The 11,515-nt window shown below is 28.3% G+C and overlaps 1 protein-coding gene across 2 annotated transcripts in view; it reads right to left on the bottom strand.

The window, feature by feature from the left end:
• Positions 1-1,636: 1,636 nt before the first annotated feature.
• LOC136976627 (rab5 GDP/GTP exchange factor-like) overlaps positions 1,637-11,515 on the bottom strand; it is a 29,086-nt gene continuing 19,207 nt past the window's right edge. The window contains exons 8-9 of one of the 2 annotated variants that reach the window (XM_067271964.1): positions 8,432-8,626; positions 1,637-2,654 (exon numbers count right to left, since the gene is read on the bottom strand). In XM_067271964.1, the coding sequence (XP_067128065.1) occupies positions 2,184-2,654; positions 8,432-8,626 (666 nt within the window). In that variant the 3' untranslated portion in view covers positions 1,637-2,183. The remainder of the gene's footprint in view (positions 2,655-8,431; positions 8,627-11,515) is intronic. The other variant, XM_067271965.1, reaches the window with a different exon arrangement.

Below are 11,515 nucleotides of genomic sequence, written 5' to 3'. Positions count from 1 at the left end.
ACCATCAGAGAATAAACTTAAACTGGAAAAGATAGAGGATGTGAAGAAACTTTTTAAATAAACTGGGAATAAATGATGGGCATACAGCAATGACATTTTACAAAAAGTGTTTTCTTGTTTAGAAAGTGATTGATTCTAAATAGGTACTGTAATAGAACAATTACAATATGATTTTTATTAATTTTATGTAAACATTAAGGTTTTTTCTTTCTTTTGGAATTAGTGTGGTTTTTTTAAACACCATTTTTTATTATCTTCAGTCATATGAACAAGGTTCGTGTGATTTTTGTTTTTGTCCTATTTCGTATATTCTCTCTTGTTTTTATATATTAAAAGTTTTCTACCATGTATTTGTTTTTATTACATTATCCACTTAAATGCTGCAATTTTGTTCCAAAAAGGTTAAGTTCACGATCTACCTACCATTTTCTTTGCCTCAGGATTTTTTCACTGTTAAACCTATATTCAGAGTATAAAAATAAAGCTCTGTACCAATAGTTAAGTTTTTACCTTAACATTTAAAGCAAATATATAAAAGTTGCAGTTTTTGGAAATTTGTATTTCCTGGAGATATGTCACTTTGAAGATAATAACTCCTAACAAAATTGAAGAGCTTAAGCTTCAAAGTAGGCTGTCTCTTTTATTGAAGATTTCTGAAATTTTGCAGGAGTGTTTGTGTATCGGGTGTTTACGTTATTAATTAATAATAATAATGCTTGAAATATACTTTCAAGTTTCTCAGTTCCCATGCAAGAGAAGTGAAAAAATTTCCAACAGGAGAAGAAACAGCTCACTCCATGTGGAAACAGACATGCTGCTGTTTCCAATTGTCAGGTTGTCTGTTTTGATGGGGAGTGAACTGCTTTTTCCTGTTTGGAAATTTTGCTGATACCTTGCATGGGAACTGAAGAACCATGTATATTATTTACTTATTGCCACATTGCAATTCTTTGTCTACTCATGAACATTTTGTTCCTGTCGCTTCTTACCTAACCAGGTCACCCTTGATGTTTCCTTCTTACTTTAATCTTGTCTTTTTCCCTTATCCCTTTCTTTCTAGCCTGAACCTCTGAGTAAGTTTTTGTCTTTCTTCAATATCAATAAGCTTATACAATCAATATTACACAAGTATATATGAATACAATACAATAGCCCCTCATTGTATCGTGCTTGGAATATTGCACGAGGACAATGGCAGGAATAAAATACCACATTTTGTTGCAAAAAGAAATTCAATGGCAAATGATATTTTAAAATTTGATTAGAGCGCTTTTAAATTTGCGGACCAAAAAAAAAGCACGATATAACGAGGGACTACCGTATTAGTCTTGTCAAAAAAGTATAAGCATTTTTCCCAAAAATATAAAGCGTAATGGGCTAAATAAATAAATACTTACGTACAATTTACTCTTTATCTCATTGTTGTATTTTATAATTAAAAAGTTGAAATTATTTGACCCCTAAAATTTAATTCAATATCCTGGATATGATCATATTAAATCTAATCATTTCAGCTAGAACAGTGAAAAAGCTTTGTTTCAATATCTCCAGAATATTGTGTTCAGTTATATTTATGTATATACACATTAATAAAAATTAACTATTTTTAAAATAAAGATTACAAACAAAATAGATGAAAAAAATCCAGATTTTAATTATATATTTTTAAATTGACATCGACTGAATCAAATGTTTAAAAAATAACTTTTTAATTATAGAAACTACAATTATGATTTTCTCACAATAATAACACGATTCCAGTATTTACACTAAAAAATAAACAATACTGTAATATCACAAATATTTAAATCAGCAGATAAAAATTTTAAAATTATTTAATTATTTTTGATGATTGATGATATACTATACTTTATCATGACATCATTGAGTGCTTTGCATCAATTAAAATGATTGCACGTATATAAAAGAAAAAAAAAAGTCCAAAATGTGCAAATACTGTTGTCATCTGAGTAAGAATTGAAGGAATCAACAGATGTCACTTGAGAATAATTGGAATGTTTCCATTTTAACTCATTTTTAATTTTTTTTTTTAAACTTAATTTGAATATTTTGATACATCTATACAAAACATTCTTTTATAAATTTATGAATTAAAATTTGAATGCTAACAATTGTTCTTTAATAAATAATAGTTAAATAACAGAGAGTTGCACTAATAAAAATTAAGGAATGTCTTTATTTTGAGACTCACTTCCTTGTGGACTAGAGAGAATAATTGGTTGTAATGGAGGAGGGAGATGAAGATTTTCGGTACTAGATGCTGGCTCTGGCGAAAGAGGATCGACAGGAAACACTTGCTGTGACGAAGATGCATTTTGAACGCATTCGATAACAGTTGGCACTTCGACGGTTTCCAAATTATCACTTGCAATACTGTCGTTATCTTGACTGGAAAGTTTTGTAATTTCTTGACTATTCTGATAATCTGCTAGTTTTTGAAACACTTTATTTTCTACACTCTTATGTGATAAGTCTTCCAGACTAATTAATTCTTGCATCTCTATTTCTCTTTCAACTCTATGTCTAACTGCTGATGGTACTAGACGAATATCAATGTTTGAAGGAATTTTGTATGGCTGTCGAATGTAGGCAGTTCGATTAATGACGGCCTGCACTTCTTCACTTACACTTTTCTGAAATGTATTAATAAAATTATAATATAAATAAATAATTTAAAAGTATTTTAATTATTTAAGATACAGAATAATTTTAAAGTATATTATCTATACCATGAAATATAAATAATGTTTGAATTTGAAAAATTAAGTTTATAAGTTATACTTTTCCAGTGATACTCAAACTTTCAATTGGTGGGCCAAAATACCCATAAGTCATAGGTAGATGAGCTACAAATATTTTGTATATTTCATATATACTAAAAGTAGATCTATTTCTATCATTTATAAGTGATATGTTTAATAAGTTTGTGGGCTGGATTAATGCATGCCATGGGCTAGAATTGACTGAAGGGCTTTATAGTTTGGGCACCACTGCTTTAATTTATAGATAATAGTTAATTTTAAAAATTTATGGAAAATGAATAATTATAAATCTGTAGTACCAACTAACTAAAAAACAAAGAATACTCACAAATCTAAACAACAGTCATTATGTTTTTTATTTGATATAATAATAATAATTTGTTTTTTCATTATTAATAAAATAGAATAATAAATATTGTTTTTAGTCCAATAAAAGTTCAATATTTTATTTCAATATTGTGACTTATTTTGGAACTCAGAACAAATAACATCTTTAAACTTCAAATAAAAATTCAAAAATATGTAATTTCTGGAAATATCTTTTATATTATTATAAAAAATAACTAGTATAAAGATTTTCTTTTAATTACAGAATCCATTGTATTGATGCAAGAACTATTTATTTGATTTATTTCTAATCTCCATTTACATTGTTATTAAATATTCCAAAGTATTTGTTATTGTAACATTTGAAAAAGACCAAATCAACAAGATTATTTCAAAGATTTTATTGTAATTTTAATAATCTGTAATTTTTACATCATCTTTAGATAATATCCAATAATGATAATACAAATTGGTTTATAAAATTTCAACTATTCAATAAATAAATAAGTAAATAAAAGCCAAATCTAATTTAAATTGGATTAACAGCCTTTTCCATATTTCAAAAAGTTCCATTACTATAAACAAATAATAAACTAAACACCTATAAGTTGGTTATATTTGAGCTATTACAGTATTAAATAGCAATTTAATAATTAATAACAGTGGTGCAGCGAACTTAACTGGTGCCTGGGGCACGACACTATTGGCGCCCCCCTCCAGAAACACACAGTTTGTTTTAGAGACCATTTGAGTGCCACTCGCAGAGGGGTACCTGGTGCATGATATACCCCCTTGCACCCTCCCTCGCTACGCCACTGACTAATAATGTTTAGTAATTAGTTTAACTATAGCCCAGATACAATATAATGTAGTTGTTTGGCTATTAGAAAATTGAGCTTTCGTAGTTTGTCTATACTAAATGATAAACTTTTCATTAATGATAACTTTCAGGTTTTTAAATTTCACTCAAAAACAATATTTTTCATAATATACAATATAATATAAAAAATATGTAAATAAAAAAAAAATTGTTTATAAATATACAGTGTGTAGACAAACATTTCACTATGCTATATCTTTCACATATGTAATAACTAAGTGAAATTGAAATATAATAACTAGATAATCAATATGGGCTATTTGTTGATCTGAATGCCAAGCATGCAGAGCCATAGAGGGAGAAAGCTGGAATTTTTCCCTGAGCCTAAAGAAATGGCCAGCCCATACAAACCAGTTTTTTTTTTTACAAACAAAAAATAAAATCTTTATAATTACTTTTTATTATTTAAAAAATATTTTAATTAATACAAAAATTAATTAAAATGGTCAAGGACTGTAAATATATATCATATTTACTTGCAAATTGGACGAGGTGTAACTTTAAAGATTAAAATAAAGAAAATTAGGTTTATTAATACAATTCTAATTTTATTTTGTTTAATCACAAGTAAAATATCAAATAAACATAAATGCACACATTGTCCTGCAAAAATTACTGGCATTTTAAACTTTAAGGAAAAATCTTGTAATATCAACATAATTTGTTCATGTAAAGCTGGACAATCAGGAACCTCTGTAATATGCTTCTTGTCTAGTGTTGTATTCAATTTTATGAGCTCTATGACAGCTTTTCTTTTCTGCTAGACTTATTGATGGTGTAATAAGTCTAGTGGAAAAGAAAAGCCATTATAGAGCTTGTAAAATTGAATCGAGAACCTTTTTTGCCAATTCTTAACAGTCGCATCCACTCTCAGTCAATTACACTTATGAGTTTCTCCGAATTCTGATTTCTGAATAATCATCTGTTTTCACATGGGAATGGATTAAAACTTATATTGGACTCCTGTGTGATTTTGGAATTTCAATCTGGAATTCAATTCAAAAGCTTTGCTTTTCCTATTGCTATTCTTCTTTACTCCTGACAATACACAAGAACGATTCAAATGACCCAGATAAAATACTTGTTTTTAAATACAAGAGGGTAAGCACCAGTAAAAAATGCAAATACACTGTTCACAAAAATTATTTGCAAAACCGCAAAGAATCTTTCACTGGTGCGTATAGGACGACCTAGGAATTTGAAGCTGTGATAAATGAATAAAAACCTCGTCTTATATGCGAGTAAATATGGTAGATAAATATTCAAATATAGAAACAACAATAAAAGTCTTACTAAAATACTTTTTATTAATAAAGAAACATTTAAAATATTTCATATATTTAAATAAAAACAAGGAACATGCTGAAGGGTAAAAAGGACCCATTCTACTCCAGGTCACATACCAGTTCTTGACAGACTTGTAAATACTCCTAATCCCCTTCATACTGGAGCAAATCTTATCTCTGTTCCTATGACTCATAATAGCATAGTTTAGATTATAAAACTGTAAAACATCTCAAGATCAGTACAAAGACTTTTTATCTGGTTAAAATACTCAAAGGGGAAGTGGTGAAACCATGTCATGCTTCTCTTGCTGCCTTCTCTGCATGGCCTTGCTTACTCAAAGCCATGCAGAGAAGGCAGCAAGAGAAGCATGACACAGCTTCAATGTTTTACTCTGAATTTTCTGGTCAGTAGATGCAAAAATACATTCAGATAGAATTCTGCTAGAGTTGGACCATCTGGTTGCCAATTTGGGTAAGGCATTTCTGCAATCAGTTGTTACTGAACATGAAACTTGGCTACATTATTTAGATTTTGAGAACAAACAAGCCAATATAGAATGGAAATTACCAACATTTTCCACTCCACAGAAGGCAAGAGTTGCTCTATCAACTGGTGAGGTAATATTCATCATTTTCTTTGATAGGTAAGGAATAATCTACCAACATGTAGTGCTACCACATACAAGTCACCAAATACAGTAGAGAACCGAAAATCGGAATCAATTGGGGACTGGGGTTGTTCAGATTAGTGATTTGTTCCGATTACCGATTATGTACGAATAAATATATTAACCTGTCCGATGTTCAAATTTTTCTCCATTGCATGTCGCTTCGTGTTGAATTTTCGTCAATTTTAAGCCTAACGAAAATTTTTATAATAATAATCGAGGCTATCGTATCGTTAAAAATTATTTCTGCATTTTGTACAAACAAAATAAATATATTGAAGAATATAAAAACATGAAAATTATACTTTAGAAGTAAATTTAGTATCAAAAATGTTCGATTCAGCATGACACAGTCCGACTGAAAATCGTTCCGATTAACGAGTCTCTACTGTAGTATCATTTGTTAGTTCTATACATACTGTTGGATCATATCTATTGGAAATGTTCCAGTTTCCATATTGCTAATGTGGCTAATTGTAAATTTTTGTCCAAGAAAATCATATGCATCCTATAGCCTCTGTATATCCCAGATTTGGTATACTGTTACTTTTTCTTATTCCCAATACTACAGTTAAAGTTACAAAGAATCCACTTCCTGTCCACAACAAGAGTGTCAAAGCATCAGAAGCAATTCTAAAGAACATATCAAAGGATGGATATACTACACATCTTTGAGAACCAGCAAAAATGCATTGAATTCCATGGAGAATTCTGAAAAAAGACCATTCTTGCTATGTTCCAGAAGGGTTGCAGGTGAGAGAAAAATCAGTCTTAATTTGTTTTGATCTTCCCTCATATTTAATAGAATCAAGTTTTTCTTCTATACTGTGTCTCAAAGAGACCCTGCCTGCTGTTAGAGGACAGCAGGCAAGCTGAATTTTACCATGATTCAAAAAGTCTTTGTGAGATGTGGTGTACTGTACAAAAAAATTTTCAATTTCATTATAATGTTTCAGTGATATTAACTTGTAATACTTTATGTAGCTAACTAATCTGTAAATGTTAAATATTAATTATTTTAACCATTATTTGCTCATAATAATAAAAATAAAGCAATAAACCAACCAAAGCCGAATTTTCGGGCTGGAATCGGTTAAAGCAATAAACCAACCAAAGCCAAATTCAGCTTCCAGCCCGAAAATTCGGCTTTGGTTGGTTTATTGCTTTAATACATTGGGTTGGCTGTTGACGTTTGTTTATTTTTAATAAAAATAAAGTTTTATTTCTTACTTCAACTACAAGTATATGTTGTTATTAATGTTGTTAAAGATGGTACTATGAAATCCAGCAAACAACACTGGATGAATTCAGAAATTTCATTTATCTTGGTACCAAAAATTATTATTAAATAAACACAAAAAATAAAAAAAACTAATTAAGGAAACCAATAGTAAATTATCTTTGAGAAATGTCTTCAGTTTTTATTTTGCCAGCAGGCTCTTTTGAAAAGAAGACAGAATATAAATGATGTTCTATTTTCCCATCTTTTAAAAACATTGAATGCTTTAAATAAAATAAAAATAGAACACTTTTTGTATTCTGCATTCTTTTCAAGAGTTGAAGCTGGTGAAAATAAGATACCAAAAAACATTTCTCAGAGATTTTTTACTGTTGGTTTCCTTAATTAGTTTTTTATATATACTTTTTTGTTTGTTTAACTGGATGAATTACCAGTAACTAATAATAATAATAATTAGAATTAATAAGTATTTAATTTATACATTTTGCAATTGTCTTGACATGTCAGAGTCAATAAAACCAGAATTTCCACTAATTATTGTCTTATTTACTTAATGCTAACATTCAGTTATTGTTATACAAAAGTTTCAACATATTTCTACTATACTATAAAATTTGTTTTTAAATTTAAAAAGTTTATCTTAATTTAATTCAGGGCTGATTCATTTGGATGAGAGTTCTTCAATACCATCAATACATAATGTGAATTATATATTTTTATTTTCTAAAATATTTTTTAGCATTGATGATTTTAATATATAAACATTACATTGAATATTTTCATTTCATATTTTTTTTATTCATACATTTAAATGCGTTTTAAACTCTTATATCTGCTATTACTTTTAATATATATTTTCTGACAGAAATAGTGAAATTATAAAAGAAACCACAAATAGATGAGTTCAATCATAAGAAATCAGAAAACTAGTGGGCAAGTTTAGGTGATTCAAATTGAATTTCAATGATTATTTTCCTGCCCTCTTTGGGTTACTTTAAATATTCAATTATGTTTGTAATTTTTTTTCAATCGTAGAAAAATATCATTTATATCTTTATAGTATCGCATCCGTTTTGTTCTACTAGATTTAACTGTTTTAATTTATTATGTTTCTTATTCAGTTTCAAATTCTCATTTTGGAATTATACTAAATATTTATTACAAGGTTTCAACTGACTATTCAGAATATTTACATTGTCAGTCACGTCCTTTATTTTTCTGAAAAAGTTTAATCAAAATTAACTTACCACATTCAATATTACTTTCTTCAATTCTATAACATTCATTTTTGTTAGCATTAATTTCTGCATTTGCTTCTCTAATTTAACATCAGAGTATTGTTCAGAAATCTTCATACTAATCTTCTGTCCAATACTATTTATACTATCAAATTCTTCTATAAATACGATCTCTGAGAGTTGCATCAATATTTTAGTTTGAGTCTGAAATTAATCCATTCATAACATCTTTATTATATTTGAGATTTTTATATTCTGTGAATTTCCAATTCTCTTTATAATTTATACTAAATTTCAAATAATCTGTTTTATATCCAGTACATTAATATATCAATAGTTTTCACAAAAATTATATAATGAAATATTTAATCTTTTAAATTACAACAAAAACATTGGAATATTAGGATTTTGAAAATATGGATGCTGCTCGAGGTAGATTCAGGAGTTACTCAATTACTTGTACTTTAGAAATTATCTTAGTTACTAACTTTTTATGTCATTCTTTTTCATTTGCTTTTTAAAATTGTTAAATGCAAGATAAAAATGGATGATTGATAATTTTGAGCATCTCAAGCTCTGTATCATGCAGATTTATTAGCCCGTTTAATAATATAAACCAAATTAAGAGGTTTAGGAGTTTGATGATTGGACAGAGGTCTAACACAACTCATAATATGCATCTGTACATAAGCAGAAGATGCAGGTGTTTGTTTCTTCTCTAGAACAATCTTTTCTTTAATATTATTCTAAATTATTAATATTAGCACAAGATGGCAGTCTAATTAATTACTTTTAATAAAAAGTTTCTACATTTAATGTCTAGTCAAAAGATTAACAAAATATGTATTTTTTGGGCTGTCAGAGGTGTATTCAATTTGATGGTTTTGCTGAAACTAAGATTAAACAAATTTCTCGTATAAGATGTAACTCCATTTAAGATATTCATTTTAAAACATTTTTTAATTTGTTTCCGTAAGGTTCATGGATTACATATGTAATCTATCACTATTCTTTTATTTATATACTTTTTCCCCTGTGGAAGCTATATACTTGTCTCCCACACTAGCTGTTAAGAGGTCAATGACCTTTTTTGACACTATTTTTAATTTTTTTGATTATTTATAACATGCTGAATGGCATCAATGCACTGTGCATCTATAGAGCTAATCATAATGAGGAAAGTATAAAGAAACAAGATTTTATAGAAAATATAGCCTTGGAACTAACAAAACCTCAGATTCTGAGAAGATTTCTATCTCAAATTTTTCATTCAAAATACAAAGAAGGGCAACACTTTTATTGGTAATTGAAGACCTCAAAACATTATTCATGGAAACAACATGGCATTTTAGGTCAGTGTTATGAATGTAGTAGAATTCGTAATAAATTAACAAGAAAAAACTGTAATAAACATGAAGATAGGTCTGTAATGAGCATTTGAATACAGTTTGTAATGATTGCTTGAAATAAAAGTGAAATGATAACTCAAACTGTAACAAATTTTGTTTCATTATTTTTCTATTTCTAATAATCATGAAATACAAAAGTATTTCTGTTTACAATTACAGAACACACAAGGATACACATATACTTTTTTTTAATAAAAAGTTCTTATTTTCTATTTCTTAAATTATCATGAATTTTGTTATAGATTACAATAGTAATCCAAGCATCTATTCTTATAAAAAGAAAATATACACCTAATGTAAAGTTAAAAGTGCATCCAGAAAACTTATTCCATTGTAATTTTAAATATTTTTATATGTACTTTTGTAATTTAATTTGAATAATATGAAGATAAATTAATATACTTACTTTAGGTCTAAATTAATGAAAATCATATCTAAACTTATAATCATTTATAAATTAAAATTTAAAAAAACATTTAAAAATTTTTGATTTGAAGATAATTCGGAAGCCATGATTGCATTACAGTAATACCTTGGTTTTCACTGACTTCAGTTATCATCGGTTTTGGTTTTCGTCGATTTTTTTCACAAAAAATCTGTCTCAGTTTTCATCGGCATGCTCAAGTGACCTCACTGCTAATTTTGCAAAAACAAAGGACGACCCACATGTTTTCCAGCTCAGTGTGGCGTTATTTCTCGTTGTGTGAGCATTACCCACGACAGTCCACCATTGGCCAACGGTTCCATTCCCTGAACACTGGAAGTTTGATCGTGGGTTTGCGCTTTGCCAGGACGGATGGCCACATCCTGGTGAAGTTTTCCGGATTTTCTCCATGTCTGTAAAATGCCTGAATAGGGACCAGTTACCCTTAAACAGACCTCCTGGAAGACATTATTCCCCGTGATATGACCATCATAAATGCATACAACTACTATTACATGACAATTACGTCACACTTTACCATGGGACGATATAGACTAGAAGCTCGTATCCAACTAGCTTCTACAAGACAAGACATTACTCCGTGCGTCTAGCCAAACAATTCCATTGCTTTCCTTTAGGTTAGTCTTTTATATTAATTTCTTATTGCTTTTAGTATTTAACGCTATATTAATTATCTATAAAATGTGTTTTGGTATGTATTTTGGACTGTCTAGAACAAATTAATTGGATTTACATTGATTAATATGAAAATAATTGCCTCCGTTTTTGTCGGTTTCGGATTTTGCCGATTGTTTTCGGACGGATTATTGACAAAAACCGAGATATCACTGTATATCATTTAAAATTATTTTATATAATAAGCATAAATATTTTAGAGTGAATATGTACAAAGATTATTTGTAAAATTTGTGGACCTTGGTTATTATGAAAAGACTAAGTATTAAATTCACTATGAATTATACAATAAAAAAATATTAAACAAATAAACATCAAAATGTTAAATACAAATTGATAATATATTTTTAATAGCCTGATTTTTCAATATGTAAACTAATATTTTAGATTGTTTATATATAATGAAGAAATGAAATAATGAGAGCTTTTTTACTAAACATTTCACAAAACTAAGTGAAGAAATAATTTTTTCATGTCTATTATTACAGGATGCTTTGTTTTATGAAATAAGTTCATGCTTCAATGCTACAGATAAAAATCATGTTACTTATAAAAAGTAACATA

This window comes from Centruroides vittatus, unplaced genomic scaffold (assembly GCF_030686945.1).
Source record: "Centruroides vittatus isolate TY-2023 unplaced genomic scaffold, ASM3068694v2 contig_417, whole genome shotgun sequence".
In the NCBI taxonomy this organism is placed as follows: domain Eukaryota; kingdom Metazoa; phylum Arthropoda; class Arachnida; order Scorpiones; family Buthidae; genus Centruroides; species Centruroides vittatus.
The sequence above is the reverse complement of the archived record's forward strand: the minus strand, read 5'-3'. Positions and strand labels throughout refer to the sequence as shown.